The 21810-nt window shown below is 36.7% G+C and overlaps 3 protein-coding genes across 3 annotated transcripts; all 3 read left to right on the forward strand.

Annotated features, from left to right (window-relative positions):
* Nucleotides 1-896: 896 nt before the first annotated feature.
* Nucleotides 897-13046, forward strand: LOC147173576 (bifunctional methylenetetrahydrofolate dehydrogenase/cyclohydrolase 2, mitochondrial-like). The gene is made up of 8 exons (XM_086076089.1): nt 897-2754; nt 4380-4564; nt 4735-4857; nt 5755-5907; nt 7063-7170; nt 10555-10647; nt 10948-11073; nt 12311-13046. The coding sequence occupies exons 1-8, from the start codon at nt 2612-2614 to the stop codon at nt 12424-12426; spliced, it is 1047 nt and encodes a 348-aa protein (XP_085932215.1). The 5' UTR covers nt 897-2611; the 3' UTR covers nt 12427-13046.
* Nucleotides 13047-13140: 94 nt separating this feature from the next.
* Nucleotides 13141-14892, forward strand: epgn (epithelial mitogen homolog (mouse)). The gene is made up of 5 exons (XM_086076091.1): nt 13141-13257; nt 13355-13438; nt 13943-14063; nt 14175-14339; nt 14592-14892. The coding sequence occupies exons 1-5, from the start codon at nt 13188-13190 to the stop codon at nt 14653-14655; spliced, it is 504 nt and encodes a 167-aa protein (XP_085932217.1). The 5' UTR covers nt 13141-13187; the 3' UTR covers nt 14656-14892.
* Nucleotides 14893-15900: 1008 nt separating this feature from the next.
* LOC147173578 (proepiregulin-like) lies at nt 15901-20768 on the forward strand. Its single transcript, XM_086076092.1, has 5 exons — nt 15901-16076; nt 18671-18757; nt 19141-19267; nt 19360-19506; nt 20465-20768. Exons 1-5 carry the CDS (start codon nt 16043-16045, stop codon nt 20529-20531), a joined length of 462 nt encoding a protein of 153 aa, XP_085932218.1. The 5' UTR covers nt 15901-16042; the 3' UTR covers nt 20532-20768.
* Nucleotides 20769-21810: the final 1042 nt, after the last annotated feature.

The raw sequence follows: 21810 nt of genomic DNA on the forward strand, positions 1-21810 counted from the left end.
AAGTGAGTCATGCTTTGAGTGAATAAAGCGCTTGCCAAATGTAAACAGTATTTTTTTTTTCTATTCAGGCAAACCTCAACTTTGCCTGTTCACTTGATTTGTTGAAAGAGAATGGATTCCCCTTTTTTAAAGTGGCCCTGAAGAACACTATGGTGAGGCCAGTGTAATGTTTAAATGAAAGTATACACAGTGGAGCATACTAATTCAAAGACTTTTTATTTATGTGACCCTAAAAGGAGCAGCCTCAACATGGGGCGAAAGGAACAGATAACAAGCTAATATTAGCGCCTACTGTTAGCCAATTCTTGGCTGCTAGCAATGTCATCACCGATTAGCTTTTTTTAATAAAGTAAATATAATGATTGCTTTTATATTGCATCCAAGAATTCTTAAACATTTCAAAATTGAAACCTTACTTACACATCAGAGATGAGGTGTATTTGCTATGGTTTTTTTTTTAAATCTTTAATTATTAACTCATTAACTGCCATTGACGCCTATAGACGTCAAAAATTATTTTTAACGATTTCTATTATTTTAACATTTTTTTCCACTTTTGTCAACAAAGGTATGAAAGCCTAGAAAAAAATGTATTGCACATTTAGAACAGATATAAAATGTGTTATTAATTGTGAGTTAACTTGTGAAGTCATGGAATTAATTACAATTTAAAAAAATAATCACCTGACGCCCCTAATTTTTTAATAATCTTTTCTTTATAAAAATAGATTTAAAAAAGAAAAAATTAGGGACGTCAGGCAATTAAAATTTAATCGTAATTAATCGCATGACTTCACTAGTTAACTCACAATTTTATATCAGTTCTGAATATACAATAAAAACAATTCTAGTTTTCATACTCTTGTTAACAAAAGTGGAAAAAATGTTAAACTAATAGAAATAGTTCAAATTAATTTTTGACGTCTATAGCCGTCAATGGCAGTGAATGAGTTAAAAGGGAATAACTTAGTTTTACAATTGCACGACTGTTAAGAATCTTGAAAGCATTGCCTGTAGAGTTAATAAATGTTTCATGGCGACAACAGTTTTACCCTGGAAGTAATTCTTTCTATTTCCATCATTTCCCATAGGAAAAATACCCCAAGCTACAGGAAATTGCCTTGCTTTTTGTTAAGTCTTTTTCACAGTTTTTCAAGGCATATTGAGTTCTTTCTGGCAACTCTCTCACTTGTTATAATGAATATCCTCACACGGCCTTTGAAAGAGAAATATGAATGCTTTTGAAATCATGACTGCTTTGGTGTACTTGAGCACACAAGGACGAATGGCGCCAGCATCCTTTATTATCTCTTGTCAAGGCAAGCCTTTGGGGTGTGGTGTTTACCACGTTTTAGCAAAACAACCTCAAGCCTCAAACAAACCTCACAATGGACCAAAGTCTTCAAAACGTGCTTTCGCTCTCAAGTCCAAATGCAGTCAGTATATGCGAGCAATTTAAGCTTTGAGATTTTAAGGCACGTCTACTTAAACATAAAACAGACTGTTACCTTTGTGCCATTTGGCAAAGTTTACTCTGAACAGGTTTGCTTGTTGTTGTAATCAATAAGTCTTCCTGGATTGTTTCACCCACATAATTGAATTGTCACTTTGTTGTTCTCCTGGGGAATGAAAGGCAACATATAAATGTCCTCTGGGCCATTTAAACTGATGGGGTTGGCAAAATTGGAGGAGGGGACACCTGATGCTCCAGGGGGAAGGACTTGGAAAGCACTCCTTGGAAGCAACGTATTTGTTGCCATCTAGTGGGGGAAATAGAACTTGTCCAATAAGTACGGCAAAATGTACTGAACAGTATAAGTTTGATCATCAAAATACAATAACTTATCTGAAGAAAAAAAGCACAAAGTACTGTGACTTAAGACATATTTGAAAATTACAAAAGTAGTATCCCAACATTGCATAATAATGACATTGGACTATTTTAAAAGGAAATTCTTTAAAAATATATATGTCAGGACAGTAAGTCACAAAGTGTGTGTAACTATTAGACATGGTCTAAAATGGAAACTAGCAGTATTATAATTTTGGTGCACCTGATGATCTCTTGTGGCAAATTAGTGATTGAGATGAATTAGTATGAGAAAACAAACATTCAGCTCTGGGGGGGACTTTAAAATACAGTAAACACTGAATATTCTTTTTTTATCTTGACAGTCTTATTTTATGCAAATAAAGTATTGTTTTATTTGAATTTGAAACTTGGGAGTTGTCACTTGTTAGTCATTTATAAAATCAGATAAAAAGATGATTTTGCAGTGGTGTGTCAAATGAAAAGCAAGCTAATTAACATCACACAAAAATTCTCTCAATATAGCTCACATTTGTGACCTGCTAAAGCAAAGAGGCGATACAATTTTTAAATTCAATAAACTAAAGGCTTTATTATCCTTTGACATGTACGCTTTATTGACTTGTGCATAATAAGTATGTTACCTGTAATTATATTTAATTGCTGAATAAAACGAATGTGAGTTAACAGCTGTAGAACTTAAAAGACAGCATGGTCGTAAGCTAGCACCTAGCATGCGTTAGCTTCCCGATAGTATATCACTATGACAACGCTCACGCGCACACTCGCGTGCGCGCAAACATGGCCGCCTCTGTATCGCCGCTACGCTCCTACTGGGCGCTTTGTAGCAGGTTGGCAGACCCCCGCCGCTCCTGTCGGGCCAAGCTACGGATACACAGAAAATGGGAGAGTCAACGGAGACACCTGCACCAGTCGGCGACGAGGTAAAAAAACGACTCAAAGTGTCAGCCGTACCCAAGTCTTTTTTTTTTCATCGCATGCGGGCACGGAGGTTGTCATGATGTGGTTGGGGGATGGACCTGTGAATGACATGCGGCTTCACCGCGGACACTGCAGGTGCTGTGTGTGTGTTTTGCTGGCGAGTCGTAACCTAATCACATTTGGCAACAAAACAATACTGAAGAGCAGCAAGTCTGACCGCTTTGGCGCGTGAGAGAACACACTGACCGCTTCCACTAAGCCGCAAGAATGCAACTACTGTCAGAAAGGAATGATTTATGCTGCAGGGGGGGTTGGATCAAAGAAGAAACCATTACGCCGCTGCAGGCTAACCTAGGCTAAGTCAAGTCTTCACGCTAATGTCATCCTGCCTTGCGAAAACGTTATATTATTGTTTTGTTTTGACCCCCTCATTATAAACATTTATTTGCTTAATTTAACATCTTAAAGCATGCACGGAACAAAAAAAAATGATGCGACTATGACAATGATGACTAATGTTTTCATAATTAGCTTTGTAACTAATATAGGGGTACATTTACTTATGAGGGACGTAAGTTACGCGTTTTGCGAGTTACCGTTATGTCACGTGTGGTCCAATTTGTGTGCTCGTTGCAAGCAAAAATTTGATTTGCGAGTGAGCTCGAGGCACTCAGCCACTAGATGGCAGCAGCAAACTTCACACCATCTGGCCACCATCACTTTACATCGTTAACTCACAGTGAAAATACAAGTACAGTTGTGTTTCATTTTTTCGTGCAGGTATTTTTTTGTCCACTGAGACCAACAATCATTTTTTTATGTAGGCTAGTTCGGCTTTGCAAAGTCAACTGCACGCACTCCTCACTTAAGTTTTTCCATGATTTCAAACTTATATTCAATGGACATTTTTCCTCATTATTCATGAGTTTGGGAGTTTTTATTAGGGTGTGGTGTGGTAAAACCAAAGTTTACATTTTGGGCCAAACACAACGCTGCAAATTACCCCAAAAACACAAAAACTACACAATGAAGCATGGCGGGGGCAGTAATGTGCTTTAGGGCTGAAACTAGAGGGAATTATGAACAGTTCCAAATACCAGTCAGTCAAGCAAAAAAGCTTCAAGCTTTGGCTAGAACGCACAACATTGTCAAGAAAAGCCGACTAGAACATCTGAACTTTATTTTGGATTAATAAGAGGCACTTAAAATGATAGCAGATGCTGGCACTCATTTAACATGAGTATGAATGTGTTTGGTGAATTCTAAATACAGCCACATCCTAGTTATTAAGAGGGTGTGCACACTTGTGCAACCACATTTTAATTTCATTTTTACTTCCACTCTCTTTTTTCATGACCTCATTTTGTATATCACAAAAGCTTTGAATATAAAAATGGGTGTGTAGACTTTTTATATTTACTGTATAAGAAGAAGAGATCGATTAATTCTATAACATCTGTCAAGGGTGGGAAATAATTTCTAAGCTGCAGCTTTCTCTATGGAAAAGATGGACGTGCTTCTGAAAGTGAGGGAAGCGTACAAAAAAAAGCAGTGAAGAATTTTAAGTTTGGTGAGAGTGAAGTTAAAGAAAAATTAAGGAAAAGTAATAAATTTAATTTCCGTCCAGACATGCCGCCGTGGTGATTTCTGGGACGGCGTTGGCTCGTCAGCTCCACAGAGAGATCCAACGTGACGTGGAAGAGCTCGTCGCTCAGGGTAACATGAGACCTCATCTAGGAGTGGTCTTCGTGGGGGATGACCCGGCCAGCAGGACTTACGTTCGGAACAAAACACGCGCTGCCAGCACTTTGGGTCAGATGTCACACCTTTCTAAACACTGCATGACTAACGTACAACACTGAGGTGAAAAGTAACAACTGTTAACATGATTGGGCATGACAGATCCTCATAGATAAGCGCGTCTTTTAGCAGCAAAGCTAATCAAAAAAAAAAAAAAAGTTAACACAATTTTTGCAATCCAGGTATTTCCAGTGACACCGTGTTGCGGCCGAGCTCGGTTTCTCAGGAGGAGTTGCTGGATCTAATAGACAAGATGAACCGTGACTGGCGGGTCAGCGGACTGTTGGTGCAGCTGCCACTTCCTGGTAAACACAGACGCAAACGTGCGCTCACTCTGACCTCATCACTTGTGTGTCGTTTCTTTATAGCAGTGATTTCCCACTGGGGTTGCAAAGTTAGAATATTTCTGGAACGTTTCCGATAAACGTCCGCGGGGAGTTAAGTTGAGGAATTTTGCAAATAATAAGCAAAAATATATAAACGGTCTGTTATGTCATAAGAAGACATCCATGGAAAAATAATACTATTAACTCACTGCCATAAATTCATAAAAAAAAAAAGATTAAAAATTAGGGGCAAGAGGCGATAAATTTTTTAAAATTGTAATTAATCGCATGACTTCACTAGTTAACTCACGATTAATCACACATTTTATATCTGTTCTAAAAATTCTAGGTTTTCATACTCTTGTTAACAAAAGTGGGGGAAAAATGTTAAACTAATAGAAATAGTTCAAATGAATTTTTGACGTTTATAGCAGTCAACGGCAGTGAATGAATAAAAAAAAAAGAAGAAAGTATAAAAAATTCGGGGTGTCAGGCAATTCAAGTTTTTAATCGTAATTAATCGCACGACTTCACTAGTCAAAATGAATTTTTAACGTTTATAGCCGTCAATGGCAGTGAATGAGTTAAAAAGCATTACATTTCAACAGATCTATTTGTAGGTAGAACTCAATCCAGTTTTAAATACTTATGAGATAAATAAAATATACTATATATATATATATATATATATATATATATATATATACAAAATTTCCCAGACCTAATCCATTCAAAAATGATAAAATACCAACAAAGTCCCATTCAAAATGTTAATATATGTAAAACATGTTCTTGGCTCAATAAGGTTTTGTAAACACTGTCTGAAATAAAACCTTGAGACAAATAATAATTACAGAGATGCCTCTCTTTTCTTAGAGCACATCAATGAAAGAGCGGTATGTAACGCCATCGCACCAGAGAAGGACGTGGACGGCTTCCATATCGTGAATATCGGCAAGCTGTGTCTTGACCAGAGATCCATGGTGCCCGCCACACCTGCAGCTGTCTGGGAGATCATCAAAAGATCAGGTAAACGCGTGTCTTATTGAACTCTTATTTTCCATTCTTTCATAACCTTATCCCATAATTGCACAAGGTACTGAATATGGGTTGCATATTACACAACAGCCCTACAATAAGTAGAGTAATTGAATGGCGACAAGTCCAGGGTGTATCCCGTCTCTTGTCCAATGTCCTTCACCCAGGCCCTTATACATACAATTGCTATACAGTATAAATGTACAGTAGTAGAGGAGACTGAGACTCTTATGACAATAAGTCCACTAGATGGCGCCTAATTATAAATGTTCATCCAGGCACTAAATCATAGATTTCCTTCTTTTCTATTTTCTGGATTCTTGTAGAATAAATGTATCGCATCCTACAATTTTTTTAGGCACATTCAATTTTTCAAAACCTTTGCAGTAATGTGAAGTTGCATGTTTTGAAAGACGATTTCAGATAAATGCATTTGACTAAAAACTAGCTGCGGTATATGCTCCTGGTCGTAATCCACCAAAATCTGCACTTTCAAACCAAAATGTCTCTTTTGGAGTGGCAGGCATCTCTAAAATACCAAAAGATCCGCAAGATAAACGTTTTCAAGAATTTTGGGAGATAAAAAAAAAAAAAGCCTGCTAGTTGCCAAAGTAATAATCAGAATTAAAGCTTCAAGCAACCCCTTTTTCCTAATCATCAAACAAAAAAATCTTCATAATCTCTGGAATATCTGCTTTCTGATTGGTGCTCATTTGTTTTAGTAATTTCCCAGGAGATGTTTGCCAAAATACGATTACATGTTTTGGCAAAAAATAGTGTTTTTTTCCGTGACCCTGAACTAGATAAACAATAGAAAATGAATGAATAATGGTACACACCAACAAACCCAATGAGAACCTAAATATGAAGTACTGATTTGATAGTTCTCTAGCAGCCTTTTATAACAATCTGTGTATGTAAAATATGGAATATTACTCAGCATTTGCTTTCTGCTACCATTGGATGCTTATCATACCCCTCCTAGTTCATCCTTGACAGGAAGGACTAAGGACAAATGTAGTAAAAGGAAAAAAAGGGAGAGAAAATGTGTGACTTCATCCACATACACGTTTAGAGTTATTTTCTCCCTGAGGTGCCAAGCATAATTCACTCCCAACTATTTGCCCTTGAAAATGTGCCTCGCAGGTATTGAGACGGCGGGGAAGAATGTGCTGGTCGCCGGACGCTCCAAAAATGTCGGGATGCCCATCGCCATGTTGCTGCATACCGATCGTAACCATGAGCGCCCTGGCGGTGAGTGTGCGTGATTGTGCAAATGAGCCAGCATAACTACCAGAACACCTGATCCAAAGTGCGTCCATCTGATAAATATTACCAATCCTAGCAAATAGTCTTGGAACAGACTGTTTTACACTTTTAGGCCACCAATGTCGTACAATGGAAAATGGTATGAAAGCATAAAGATCATCCACTTTCACATTTTCCACAAGATAAGCATATCTTTAGTTATTCAGCCGATGAATAACAAATGAGCATATTTGTCCACTTTATAGTCAGTAAGAGTGTTAAACACGTGTGCACTTCGCCACAATTAATCATGCACATTAAGTTGAATATTTCAACATTGGACATATTTCATAATTGTATGCTTCCACTTGTGCTGACGGATGTTTACCATGAAGAAACAGCAGGGAGTGTTTGTGTGTGTGTGTGGGGGGGGGGGGGGGGGGCAAACGGATCAGGCGACCTTATAAGGTTGCAGGAAGTTGAAAGGGGATTTGGAGAGGCATTTGCAGCTTTTGAGGATGAAGCAACACGAAGATGTAATTTCAAGGTATTGCACTTTTGCTGCTTACTGGGATACTGAATATGTGAAACTGAGGAAAACAGGAGAACATTGCTGCTTACAGGGAGCAGGTTTAGCAAACTGTTGGTTATACGACTTCGGAATTTGAGTTTGATTTCGATCAAGCTCATCGAAACGGCGTCGAACCTCGACGCCAAACGCTCCTTGAACACTTCAAAATGCAACCTATGTGTAAAATAGAGTAAATGACAGTAACCAGGTGAGTACCAACGGATAGTTGGCCGTGTTGCAGACCGTGATGGTAACGTTTTGTAAATTTCTCGTTATTTGCTACGTTTAGGCAGGCATTAGTTTAGTGTGCGGTTGGGGTCCTTCGGTGCGCCATTTTACGTCAGGTGACATAACATAAACAACGTCAAGCAGAAAATAGTGGTGACAAAATGTAATTTAGCATGATGGAAATAACGTTGACGGATTGACGACTAACGGACTGCGGAGTTTACTGTGGCTGTAATTTAGCAATGATGTAAGCCCGGTTTAAAAAATAGCGTCGATCACAGTTTGGTTCGGTTTGAAATATTGCCGATTGCTGAATGACAGACGCCCTAAAATCATTGACGTGCCCACCTCTGGTTTTATGTGTTGTAACAGCTTGACGCTGGAAACCGTTTGTCTCCATTATTTCCGAAAGGGAACAAATTCTTAAATCCGATCACAGGCTTGGGATGCATTGTGTTCACCAGTTGAGGTTCCACCATATTTACACTACCATTTAAACGTCTTAGTCCACCATTTTATTAGATTGTGACTCGGCAAAGCTCATACTTTACACGTCTGCCAAGGCTAAACTGTTAATAAAAGTGAAAACAATTATTTGTGGTTGTTTGTCTCATACTGTAGTGTCAATAAATTAGTAGGCTACTTTATGTGTTATTGAGGATTATAAACAGACGTGAGCTATTATTACTCTGCAAGGTGCACGGTTTGCATTGATTACATAACTCAAATGCTAAAAATTAAAATCTATACAATATTCCTTTATTAGTAAGTTTTTTCCAGATCAACAATAACTGTCCACAAGGTTTTGTTGAAATCGGTCATTTTATTGCAAAATATGCATGCCCCTTATTATTGGTTTAAATGTCAAGCAAGTGCTATGAGAAAGGTATGCATGCTTACCTCTCATTCATTCACACACGCAAACACGTACAGGTATGCGATGTGGCGGTGGAGATGTGCTCTGACTTGCCTTTGCACTTTGTGTGATTGTGTTTCTCAATCTATGGCTGCGGGCTTAAACTCCCGGTTGTTGCTCAGCTATGACTGAAAGACACGCATTGCATTGAAGAATAAAAAAAACAAAAAACATCACTTTCATCGCAATCATTGTGTAATTGTGTAAACGTTTCTTGAGCCGCGTGTCCTTTCAAGATAAATCAGTGCTTTTGAAAATAATGAAAACATTGAGAGACAAGGATATGTGTGTTTATATGCAGGTAAGAGTTTTCCCTCACTTTCCCTGCTGTGTCTTCTGACTCAACGGTTCGAGTCGTGCGGTTGACTCGGGAGCGCCAATCAGGGATATGCACGGCAGTAACCCAAAATACATGAGAAATGCGTGTCAGTCAGGCATATCCTTCCACATGTCATTCAAAAATGTCATTATAAAAGCAAAGCACTTAAAAAGAGAACATTACCGGTACTTGAGGAAGTATCAAAGTATCTGACATTAGCTGAACTTGAGTATCAAAAGTAGTTTTGTGGTCTAATGCGTAATGTACAGTATATGTTATCTGATTTAAAAGTTATTTAAAAAGTGGATTGTTCGATATTTTTATTGATTGTAATCTTTTTTTAATTATTTAAAATAAATTTGTATTTATTTCGTTTACCTCAGTGGTGTAAACAATGATTTTTTTTATGTATGCTAATAAGTGAAGCTAGCTGGTCTTGCCAGAGGTGTGGAGTGTTGGGGGGTGAAGAACAGGAAGCGGAGGGAGGAAACGGGGAGTCTACCGTTGCGCCCATATAAAGACTTCCTGTTGGATTTATTACGACCTCCTCTTACCGGTATCACTTCCAAATCAGTACAGTCTGTATTGTCCTGCTTTATGTTCTGCATTTCAGGCGTTACGTCAATGAATAATCGCTTCTGATTTTATTTTATAGTATGGTAATAAGTAACAAAATGGTTAGGGGAAATGTATCTGAGTAAAAGTTTTCATTTTATTTTGAAAATGTAGTAGCATAAACGTGAAAGAAATATAAATTAGCAAAGTACAGATGCCTAAAAATTCTACTATTTGTACTCCATCAGGTTTTCAATGTCAGTTATTTATTTAAAAAAATCTACATTTATTATTGTTAACTCTATTCAGCTATACAAGACATTTATGAGAGTTGCAACATTTGAACCACAGCAAACTACAACCACAATAATATACTGTACATATCGTTAAATTCCTTCTTTTACGGTCTACTTGATCCCATTAGATCCTTAATTTCTCCTCACAATGTTAATAAGATATAACCACCTATTCCTAGATTAATGTTGTTATAAGTGACTCTTAACTCATTCACTGCCATTGACGGCTATTGCCGTCAAAAATTCATTTGAACTATTTCTATTAGTTTAACATTTTTTTCCACTTTTGTTAACAAGAGTATGAAAACCTAGAGAAAAAAACATATTGTACATTTAGAACAGATATAAAAATGTGTGATTAATTGTGAGTTAAGTAGTGAAGTCATCTGATTAATTATTTGTCGCCCCTAATTTTTAATATATATATTTTTTAATGAACTTTTGGCAGTGAATGAGATTTATTCATAAGGCAATATGTCATTTTGTTTTATTGATTTCATCTCAGGTGACGCCACAGTGACCATCGCTCACAGATGCACACCGAGGGAGCGGCTCAAGGAGCTAACGAGCCTGGCAGACATCATTGTTACTGCGGCAGGTAATTAATTAGATGACCATTTAGTTAGTTCATTTAGAAATATGGTCATCAACCACTTTTGTGGTGGTGCTCAATAAGCCTTCAATGGATTTCTCAAAACTAATCAACCTGAACTTTCTCTGCTAAGTGGAGCAGAGAAAGTTCAGGTGTGCTGAGACGTGAACTAAATACATGCTCAGGTTAGGTAGTGGTTTTTCCACCTCCGTGCCATAAGTGATGGGCTGAAGAGATGATGATGGAAAGGAAAACAATCGGATCTTTCATCACTTCTTGCTATTGTGCCGTTGTGTGCGTGTTTAGGTGTTCCCGGTCTGATCACAGCAGACATGGTGAAAGAAAGCGCCGCAGTCATTGACGTGGGCATCAACCGCATTGTGGACCCCAAAACGGGGAAACTGAGGCTCATCGGGGATGTGGACTTTGAGGGTAATTACTTGGTTTGAGTTTTGGCTCATCAACACACTCACATAATTGAAAAAGCGAGAAACAAAGAGTGGATCACAAATTGGAAATGAGAATTAATGAGGTATCAGATTACTTTAATGAGTCATTATGTAAATGTTCCTTCTTAAGGTTCATTTGAAGTCTATTTAGTTTTGGAGTCACTTGTTAAAAAAAAAAAAAATTTTTAAGTTGGATGACTCTTCCTTTTTCTTTTGAACTCTGAACTTTTTTCACTATACAAATGTTATGACAGAAGTTAACAGTGGCTGAATAGACAAGAATCCCATAGAGACGTCAACTTGGGATCCTTTCAATCCACTTTGCTGTCATTATCAATCAACATTTACAAACATGCTGCTACAGTCGAGATTGCTTCGCGTCTATGAATTCCCTCAAACCCCGGTACACACGTAGCAGTTTTTATCCGGCAACCAAATTTAAAATGTGAGAGATCCCACATATGATATGTGAGATGAGCAACACAGCACACCACACACAACAATATTTCCACCCAAAAAACTGAACCTCATCTCCCAAATAAGATGTATGTTGTAGTACCAATACTAACCTGTGGAGGCAGCATGGTGCTACAGGTCATCCAGACTGAAAAAGAAATACCAGTGATATCTAAAACTTGGGTTTTTGAGTCCTTCACATTATCAATGGGATTACTTATTTAAAAAGCTAGATGTATTTGAACCCCCCACCCCGAGCCGTGCCGAAAAGTAGCGAAAATCCTACCTCAGTTGTTGAAAGATTCCACGAGATGAAAGGACTACTTTTTTAATCTTAATAAAGCGCCCAGTTCAGCAGTTCCTTGGCAAGAAGATGCCACCAAATTGGCCTTAGAACAAGAACAGCCGTAGAAGACAATGGAGGATAGATTATTAATTTTAAAAAACATTTTTTTTAAAAAGGCAACTTTGTGAATACCGACTCTCAAGTACATGTGGGTGTATGTATGATACAAAAGAAAAGTTAAATTTGGGGATTGATTATTATTATTATTATTATTGTCAAAATGACCAACTCCAGTTTTAACGAAATTAGAATTTTCTGTCAGTTATTTGATTGTAGAATTTGCGATAATTATTGAACAGGTTTCTTAGGTTGTCTCATCGGTAAGCGCGACCCTCACTTTAGCGCTACATAATGACATGGAAAGAAATCTGAGCTTAAATTCTGAACTGCTTCTTTTTTTTTTTGTCACATGTTGCAGGCGTAAAAGAGAAGGCCAGCTTCATCACTCCCGTTCCTGGAGGCGTGGGTCCTATGACGGTGGCCATGTTGATGAAGAACACTGTGACTGCCGCCAGAAACGCGCTGATGCATTAGCACCACACAGCTGTGACACACGCAAACATTTTTCGGGGACCTTTTCACTTCCGGGTGGCAAAAGCTCAAACGATCTCATTGCGCCTCTAATGAACAAACCTTGACAGGTTTTTTTGACTAAAGCGAAGAAAGCAGAGGAAATGGCTGCAATGTAGTTTGAATGGGTGAATATGAAACATTTTGGCGATATCAGCAAATTTTTTATTGTTTTCAGTTCAAGTCAGTGGCAGTCAATGACTTTCTGCCACCCAGAAGTACCCCAGTGCCTATTGTTTACAAATATTCTGAAAAGCTATACAAGCATCCAGACTCCATACCTGCTTACTTGAGACATTTATACCATGTTCCGTTTTTGTTCCTTATTTGTATTTACTAATTTATTTCTTCTTATAAGAGTTCATATTTTTTCTACCGAGGACATTTGGCTTCCTTGTGGAACCTCGCACGTTTGACGGGAAAGTGAAAATGAAATAAACCGTGCTTGAGATGCTCTCAAGAAGGAGTGTTATGTTTCCAAGTAAGCCAACGTCGCGTTGAAACCAGCCTCCGGGCCATTACGCCCCCACCGCCACTCGCATCACTCGCATCAGCCCGGATGGACCTGTCTGTGCATGCAAAGTATGTGGGAATAAAGGAAGTATGATGCAAGTTTTTTTTATTTTATTTTTTTTAAAGGAAGTGGTCTCAGTTTCTCTCATTACTAGGTTATAAAAAAAAAAATCCCTTTGGTTTGGAGTGTGCTCTATATAAAGTTCAGAAGGATGTTCAGTAGCACATTGAAGCGACCATTTTATAAGCAAGACGAAATGTTAATGCAGAGCCTCAAAGAGGGTGAGTTCTACAGTCATGGATTTATTAAAAATGTTGCAGCTTTGTTGTGATGTTTTCAAGATGGAATTCTAACTTTGTTCTTTCTTTTTTTTTTCAGGCGTCCTCTCAGCCATTCTTCTTCTCATGGCAGCGTCGGGACTGTCAGCCCAAACCACAACAAATCCCACTCAGATTCAAAACAGTAACTATCAAATCCTCTACATTTGATTTTGATACAACCACATTAGCATTGTTAAACCATGTCAAAGTTAACATCTGCATCATTCTGAAGTTCTAATATTGTGACTCATAAGCCATGTTAAATGAATTCATTAAATTCATGTTACTTTGAAATGTTTCAATAAATATGAATTAGAACTTACATAACAGAAGTAAAAATAGGAAAAGATGCTTCCCCAGTAGTTACTGATTCATTTATTTATTTTCTTGCCATTATTACTGGTAAAAGAAAAAGATGGCTCATCTATTTTATTTATTTTATTGTTGTGATTACATTTTTAAGTCAAATCGTTTTTACACACCAAAGCAAACTTTTTAGACATTTATTTAGCAAAGATGTCATTCTGAGTTTAATTGTATTATTTTAACAATGTTTATCACGTTTGTACATGCAATGCTCTCATACTTATTTATGATTATTTACTGTATATCATTTATGACGGCTAACAATATTTGCTCTTTGCAGGCAGCGACGAGAATCCTCTACTTTTGAGCTACCACCGGCCATGCGGAAGCCAAGACCAGCACTTCTGTCTAAACGGCGCCACATGCATCTACCCCCAAGATACCGCCAAGCCATTTTGCATGTGAGATAACCAAACACGCACTTGAACGGACACGTCCGACTCTCCTTCGTGTCGCTTCGCGTTCTCCCTTTTCTCTCCTCGGAACGCGCTTACCTATTTCCCCCTGTGTAGCTGCACATCTGGCTTCAGCGGGAATCGCTGCCACTACGACCGCGAGGTGGACACCATGTTCTCTCAAAGTCACATAACTGTGGAGCACCTCGTCTCCCTCAGCTGCGGGGCGGCCATCTTCGTCTTCATTTTGGTCTTCATCACTTACTGCGTCGTCCGCAGGAGGTGAGTGGTTTTGGGACCTGTATAAATCGTGCATTGATTCAATCAATCATTTGGCATGTTGTCGATTCTGTGAAGTTCTGAGGTCGGCGGTTTGAACTCTTCCAAGTATTCATATTCATACCTAAGGACAATTTAGCCTGCGATAACCTTCCAACTCATCCGATTTGCTGGGCTTTTTTATCAAAATTCCTCCGCGGTTTTATGCTGTGATTTGTTCACTACTGAAACGTAATCCTTGTTTTTTGTTTTCAGGTGTATAAAGTCAGATGTGAAAGCGAAACATGTGGAATCTGCACCTCGTGAAGTGACAGTGTGACATCCTCCCGTCATCTCCTCCACATTTTAGCGTACACAACAGACCGAAACTCTTCTTCTTTTCATTTGCACAAAGCTGACAACATGTAATGTTTTCTACCAATCAAAAAACAGCCAAAAGCAACAAATACTGTGCAATTATCCTTTAAACTACATGAAAAATGTGTGTATTTATTGTTCTAATTTATTTTATGTTGAATTTATTTAAGTTTTTCTAATAAATTAATTACATTTTCAATGTGTGTATCTTTTTTTTTTCTTCAACCCCCCCCCATCATTATTAGTACAGTATTACATTGCTCAGGATAAATGAGATGACCACCTGTGTTGTGACCTTATTGAAATAACATTTTGCATTATACAATTGCAATAAATGGTCCACATTTGTAGCAAATTAGAAAATACTGATTAGAAATTTGGTTTTCTAACAAATGTGTGCGGTGTGCTCATTTATGTTGACCATTGTTTAATTAACAAATCACCCCTTAAATCATTAACAAAAATATTACCAATGTAACAATGAATATGCATATTTTGTCACATTTGAAGGGGGGGAATGTGATGCCTTGTAACAAAGATCATAATTGAGGACCTGAAGTTTCAGTAACTTAAGCTCCAAAAGCATTTAGTTTTATTATAACAGGTGTGTTTAGTCATTTAGGAGCCATGACAAACCCAGTCATCATCTGCAAGGATTTTACATATTGACATTTAACTAAATAAATAAAGCAAAGTGAATTTGAGCAAATTAGAAATCCAGAGTGAGGTCATGTATAAAAATATTACAAAAATACACAGTTAATTTCCCTTAACATTTATTAAAGACGAGTCCAGTAGTTCATAATTTGATGTAGTATATTCTTGGGCTGGGCCAAAATTTAAGCCAAACATTCTATGTGTGTAGGGTTATGTTTATTATTGTACTTTATATGGTCGATCCAGTAATACTATAATACCTTAATACTGTAATCTAAAAAATGAAAATGACTTCTCTGACAATGACAATCAAAGTGAGCATTGTTATCTTTTGTAACAAAAAAAAAGTTAAAATAGAGTATCTGTGGGATGGGTGTCAGATGGGTGGACTTGTTTAAAGCCGCCAATTACGTTACAGTATAGCACAAAAAAAAGGAAGAGGAAAAAAAGGAATGAATGGTGATGACGATGATGATACCTTCAGGGGCCGCCTCCAACTGTGGGATCTTTGAAGATTAATATCGAATGACTGTCTGCCTTTCGACCGCACCCACTCAACCGCATGAGCTCACCTCATCTCACCGTTAGTTAGTTAGTTTGTTAGCGACACCACAACAACATAACACTGAAAACACGTCGACGGCATTTTGCACATTTTAGCACAGCCGAACTCTTGCACATCATCGTCCCAAATGGCCAAAGTGTCAGCTCTCCTCTCAATTTTCGGTAAGTCTGACTTTCTTTAACGTTTTTTTTTTTTGGGGGGGGGGGGGTACGTTTTGCTGGATGCTAAATCGTGATGTGAGTGCAAAGAGTAACTTTAAAACTAACCGTATAAACCTTCAATGTATTTTTGACTTCATTCATCTTGTAGGTTATTTACGGTTTGGATGTAGAATTGGTAAATTGCTCAAAGCTATAATTTTTCCACCTCATTTCAATTTTGCGTTTCTTCACTGTGTTCAAATTCAGGTCATCACTGAATATGTTACATGGTAAAGGAAGGAAATAATTGAAATATGGATGGTCATTTCTTACATTTTATGTATTTAAATGCGTCTTAGTTTACACATAACCTAACCAGCACTTTTTATTTGTATTAAACACAATTAAATGTTGACAAATCAGTTGTGAGTATTTATTTCAGTTCAATTACAAAAGGGAAACCACCTACATAGTCATTCATTCAACACAAAGGAGCATATTTTTAGAGGGCAATTTCCAACTCGTTATATGTATTCAAATTTGTTTGTATTATTTTTTTTTTCGTATGTTATATTCACATTTCTTGAGATGGTGATTTTTTTCAGTTTTCATTAGCTTCCACTCTGTACATATGAATGTAAAATATGACAAACTTTTTTTTTAAATTGAATGACCAAAATTAAATCACATTTTTCACCACATACCTGTATCATCTAAAAAGGGGCAATTCTACTTTGTAATGAACATTAACTAAAGCACCACATTGTAGTTAAACTGATCAAATGTGCCAATAATTGGTCCTTGACAATGTTTCTAATTATTGTTCTGTACTCTACAGTAAGAGGCAAGTGAAGGGATAAAACAATAAGAAATCCCTCCAATTACACTTCCAAGTTCCTTATCTTTTATTTGAATGTTCTTATCATTATTACAGCGCAAAAATGCCAATAGTTTTAAAGTGTCACATTTGACCTGCATCAGTCCACTGAAGGGTCACTCAGTCCAAATTGTGTGGAGTCATGACACGCTTAAAGGGCAAGAATGGAACTTAGGTGTCACTCAAACGAATGACCCACCCACTCCTTTTCACTTTGTGTTATTGGTCTTCTTAACAGGTTTATTTTGCAATTTTGGACAAGCCCGCAATTGTTATGATTCCCCCTCGCTGGTTGGCAAATTTTAAAAAGACAAAATGCACTGAAGCTCTAAACAAGTGGTGTTCAACGTTGAAAGACCCTGTAATGTGAATTCAAAGATTTGCTTCTAAATAAATGTTACATTATTGAAAATAATTGCTGAAAATGTGTGAACACTCAGAATGATGTAGGACCAACTTGTGGAGATATCGCACGAAACTCTTTATCACATGTCAATTTTCCTGATATTTTTAGAGAGTAACTAAAACAGCATCCAGTGATGCACTACTTGGGCGTCTGGCATGAGTCGCCCCTCTAATACTTTATAAGAACTTGAGCGACTTTGTTCACATCATTGATTATTTGTCACCAGGTGTAGGAGAAGACTCCAGGTGTTCTCAATAGATCCTGAATAGGTTAAAACATCTTCGGAATCATATTTGGGGGTTGAAAAATGGCTACGTCATATGAGTACAGTATCTACAATAGGCAAGTAAAACCAGAATCATCTGGATTTTTTTGGCGTTGGCGAGTCTTCAGGTTGCACAAATCCAGCATTGTTGTCCAACAAGTAAAAACATGAAAACGAGGAAATAGGATACTGTATGTAGAGCAGCAAAAGAAAAAAGAAAAAAAAAAAGAGCGGAAAGTGTAGTCCTCAATAAGTCTTCTTCTTTTTTTTTTACTCAAATGTGCCCGTATTTTTTAATTGACTTTAAAAAATAAAAATACTGTTTGCCTGTTTACCTGTAAGCCATTTATTTACTTGCTATCATATGAAATAAGTTGCAGTTTACTCGTTTCATCACTAAAGGGCGCTACAACACATGCATTGTTACTGGATTGACAAGCAATAGAAAGAACTACAAGTACTACAGTAGCATTACAGGCAGATGTACTTGTTGCAGCAAAGTAACATTTGGGTTTGGATTAATAGTGATAGTATATGTGCGAGGAGAAAAAGTTGTGGTGGTAGCAGTTGTAGCATCAAGCAATAGAAGTTGTTGTATGTGATAGTAGTGGTTGTGGTATTAATAGTCGTAAGCATTAATTGTAGTATTATCAGTGGTAGCAGTAATAGATATTTGAATTAGCACTGGCAGTTGCAGTAATAGTAATTGCATTACAAAAACGGTGTATTGTCCACATGTGTCCATTGTTGTTCATGTGTGTGTCATTTCCTGTCAACTTGTCATTCCTTTTGTTTGATAGCACCTTGATTGACTTACAAAATGTGCCCTTGTAAATGTGACTCATTTGATAATTACATCAGTCATTAAAAAAGAAAATCAACTGGCGCATTCTTTGTCACCGCTTCCAGCTCATCTACTAAAGTGAGGAACACCCAACAAATACTGTCTTGGCACGTAATTGAAAATGATATTTTATCATTCAGGAATGTGGCCAGTGGAGACATGTGCAAATCTGTTTGTTTTTTTGCTAATTTTTTTTATGCTGTACATATTTTGTGTTCAACAGGTGTCATGATGTTGTGGCCTTTTGTCCTGACAAAGAGCATCTCATCCATACTTCACACTACACAGGCTGACTCCTCCATGTCTGCAGGTACACTGGCTAGATGGATAGATACATATAATAAATAAATAAAAGTCTACACACCCATGTTTAAAATGCCAGGTTTATGAGTTATAAATAAGAGACAAATATAATTTCAAAACATTTTTGACTGTTAAGAGAAGTGCATTTAAGTACCTCTGATTAACCCCTAATAAATATCAGATGTTCTAGTTAAAGTATTAAAAAGTAGTAAAAAGTATTCTGCATATTGTAAAAAGTAAAAAGTAAAAAAGTATAATACGGTATAATACGGAACAAATAATATTCTACCTTTTATAATATATTTCCCCAAAATTATAATTAAAAAATGTGTCATGTCTAATATTTAATAAGAGTAAAAAGTATTCTGCATATTGCTTCTTCCCCTTCAGGCAATGAACAAGAGCGCCCCCATGTGGTGAAACGCTCCACCCAAAATTGTGACTCCACTTTTGCCAACTACTGCATGAACGGAGGTCAGTGCATGCTGCTGGTGGACGTCAACGAGCACCATTGCAAGTAAGTGTGCACATATTTTTCTGTATGTCTATATACACTATATGTGTTATTGAGTTGTGATGAATGAAGTGTGACGTGAATGCACTCGGCAGGTGTCACAGTGGTTTCTACGGCCCTCGCTGTAGCAACCTTGAGCTGGTCTTCAAGCCAATAGGAGAGGAGCAGATCATATTCATCATTTTCTGTGTGATTCTGCTCACAGTGGGCCTGGCTGGATCCCTTTACTGCTGCTGCAAGTGGTTAGTGTACTCTCTATTGGAGAATCATGCAATCGTGTTTGTGGGTCTAGTCTCGGGTCTTCTTTGTTAAAATGGTCTCTTATTAAATATTAGACATGACACATTTTTTAATTATAATTTTGGGGAAATATATTATAAAAGGTAGAATATTGTTTGTTCCGTATTATACCATACATAACATAATGATGAAATCATTTGTTACTTAGTTATTTCATTTGTTTGTTTGTTTTATACAAATGTTATGCATTTTGTTTTGTTTACACTTTTCAAAATATGTCATTTGGAAACACAATTTGACAGCATAGAAAATATAACTTTTTTTTTTTTTTTTTAGCAAACATGCTTTTTTAAAATTATTTTTATTTGATTTATTTATTTATTTTAATTGGTTTGGAAACAGTAAATAAGAAATGACCTTGGGGATTATGCTGTTAAGATAACAATATGCAGGCACATTTAATTAATCCTTACTAGGAAACTAAATTTAAAGTATTGTTACCTTGCGGGGTAGCTAAGTTGTTTAAGTCATATTTGAGTTTTTGGGAAATGGGGGGAGGGGTCATTTAAAAGAATTTGATTTAGTTACAATGTGTTAAAATGGCTTGGGCAGTTAGGCTAACAAAATGCTATATATTTATTTACAAAATGTTCCCATTTAAAATAATCATAGAGATATTACAATTTATTTATTCGTTTATTATTCGAGTTGTCATCTTTGTGGTGAGAATTACATCTGTCATGTTGTGCTTTCTTCTCTTTTTGTTCATTGCATTTAGGCAGAACTTTTTTTTAAATTATTATCATGGCCTGTCTGGCTGAGAGAAATCACATGCTTCTACTGCCTTGTGGTGACGCATCTATTTCGTCTTAAGTTTACAAATTTCCGAATTTGTTGTGTTTTAAATATTCCGGAGCAAAACACGTTAGTTTCAGTAATTGTTGTGCATTTGTGTTCTAGGTACAAGAAGAATAAATGCAATCCCCAAAAGAAGCGACAAGGCTACAAAGGAGTACAGATGGCGTGACGTGGTCAAATGAACCCTTTTGTAACTTTTTTTTTTTTGTATGTTTTTAATTTAAATCCTGCACTTTAGCTTTCGGCATGGTGTAGCTTGTATTTATTTATAACTTTCTGCAGTTTCCAACCCTGAAAATCACATCATGCTGGGTCAGAAAGGATGTTGATAATTTATTGTTATAATGATTTTATGTGTACGCTGGAAGTTCTGCCATAAACCAATAAAACACTACATTTAACACTGGCTGATTTTTTTTAAATGTCATGATTTTACCTTTTGCCACGCACAGTTCTTTTCGGCGTCCACATTGTGCTTTTTAAATGTATTCCCAGCTTTGGTCAATATACAAAATCAAAAATTTCATCTAAATTTGTTTTTTGACCAAATATTTATGTTACCCAGAACACATGTATCTCAAATCACCTTTTGCCATTGAAATGAATGCAACTGCCATGAATCCATTATAGTCATGCTGTAACTTTAAAAATAACAATCTAGAATATTGTAATATAATCATATATAATATAATAAGTAAAAACAATTAAATCGAATGTAAAAAAATACATAATTTTTATGTCATCATTTCATGCATTTATTATGAGGATCCTGCTGGTGTGTGCACCTTGGCCACCAGGGGGCATTATAGTTCACGTCCTCTGTGTCTGTCTGCACGGTGGCCAAGGTGCGCATATCAGAAGGAGCAGCACAATGCCCACTGAATTATCTTGATGTACAACTGCTTAATTCTTCACATTACATTTAATTATGTTGTCTGTTTTTATAAAGTACACTACCAAAAAGTGCTATTTTTCTAAAACGGGTCTTTTCTTTTGGTGGTGGTGGTTGGGGGGCATAAAAGGCATTGGCATTCATTTTAATCAGGGTTATAATAGTTACGAAATTTTCATTACATTTTTTTTTTTTACATTTTCTAGTACTTTTAATTAATTTTTAGAGCAAGGTTGTTAGTTTTGATTAGTTAAATGTTTTTCAAAAATATTTACTTATTTGTATTAATATTAGTTTATTTACATATATATACATTTATATATAATGTTGGATAGTTTTAGTTTTTCCATAGTTTTTTGTTTTAGTCAAGTCAAACTATAATAAACTTGGAAAATTGGAAATGATGATTTGCGATACAAATGTTTTCTACCGAGCGTGGTCACCGAATGCAACGCACCAAGGTAAAATGCAAAACGATACATCATGACGCTCGTGTGTCAGGTTAATGTATAAGCGCCATGATGCGCCACACACCCTTATTAGTTTGTAAAACAGA

The sequence above is a fragment of the Leptonotus elevatus genome, chromosome 5 (assembly GCF_054856555.1).
Source record: "Leptonotus elevatus isolate MCC_2025b chromosome 5, RoL_Lele_1.0, whole genome shotgun sequence".
NCBI lineage: Eukaryota > Metazoa > Chordata > Actinopteri > Syngnathiformes > Syngnathidae > Leptonotus > Leptonotus elevatus.

Bases quoted from the DNA above. Each gene is read 5' to 3' on its own strand.
- LOC147173576 (XM_086076089.1), top strand. From the start codon at position 2,612: ATGGCCGCCTCTGTATCGCCGCTACGCTCCTACTGGGCGCTTTGTAGC. The intron at 2,755-4,379 runs GTAAAAAAACGA...ATTTCCGTCCAG, and splicing joins CTGCACCAGTCGGCGACGAG to ACATGCCGCCGTGGTGATTT. The intron at 10,648-10,947 runs GTAATTAATTAG...GTGCGTGTTTAG, and splicing joins CATCATTGTTACTGCGGCAG to GTGTTCCCGGTCTGATCACA.
- epgn (XM_086076091.1), top strand. From the start codon at position 13,188: ATGTTCAGTAGCACATTGAAGCGACCATTTTATAAGCAAGACGAAATG. The intron at 13,258-13,354 runs GTGAGTTCTACA...TTTTTTTTTCAG, and splicing joins AATGCAGAGCCTCAAAGAGG to GCGTCCTCTCAGCCATTCTT. The intron at 14,340-14,591 runs GTGAGTGGTTTT...TTTTGTTTTCAG, and splicing joins TACTGCGTCGTCCGCAGGAG to GTGTATAAAGTCAGATGTGA.
- LOC147173578 (XM_086076092.1), top strand. From the start codon at position 16,043: ATGGCCAAAGTGTCAGCTCTCCTCTCAATTTTCG. The intron at 19,268-19,359 runs GTAAGTGTGCAC...TGCACTCGGCAG, and splicing joins GTCAACGAGCACCATTGCAA to GTGTCACAGTGGTTTCTACG. The intron at 19,507-20,464 runs GTTAGTGTACTC...TTTGTGTTCTAG, and splicing joins CTTTACTGCTGCTGCAAGTG to GTACAAGAAGAATAAATGCA.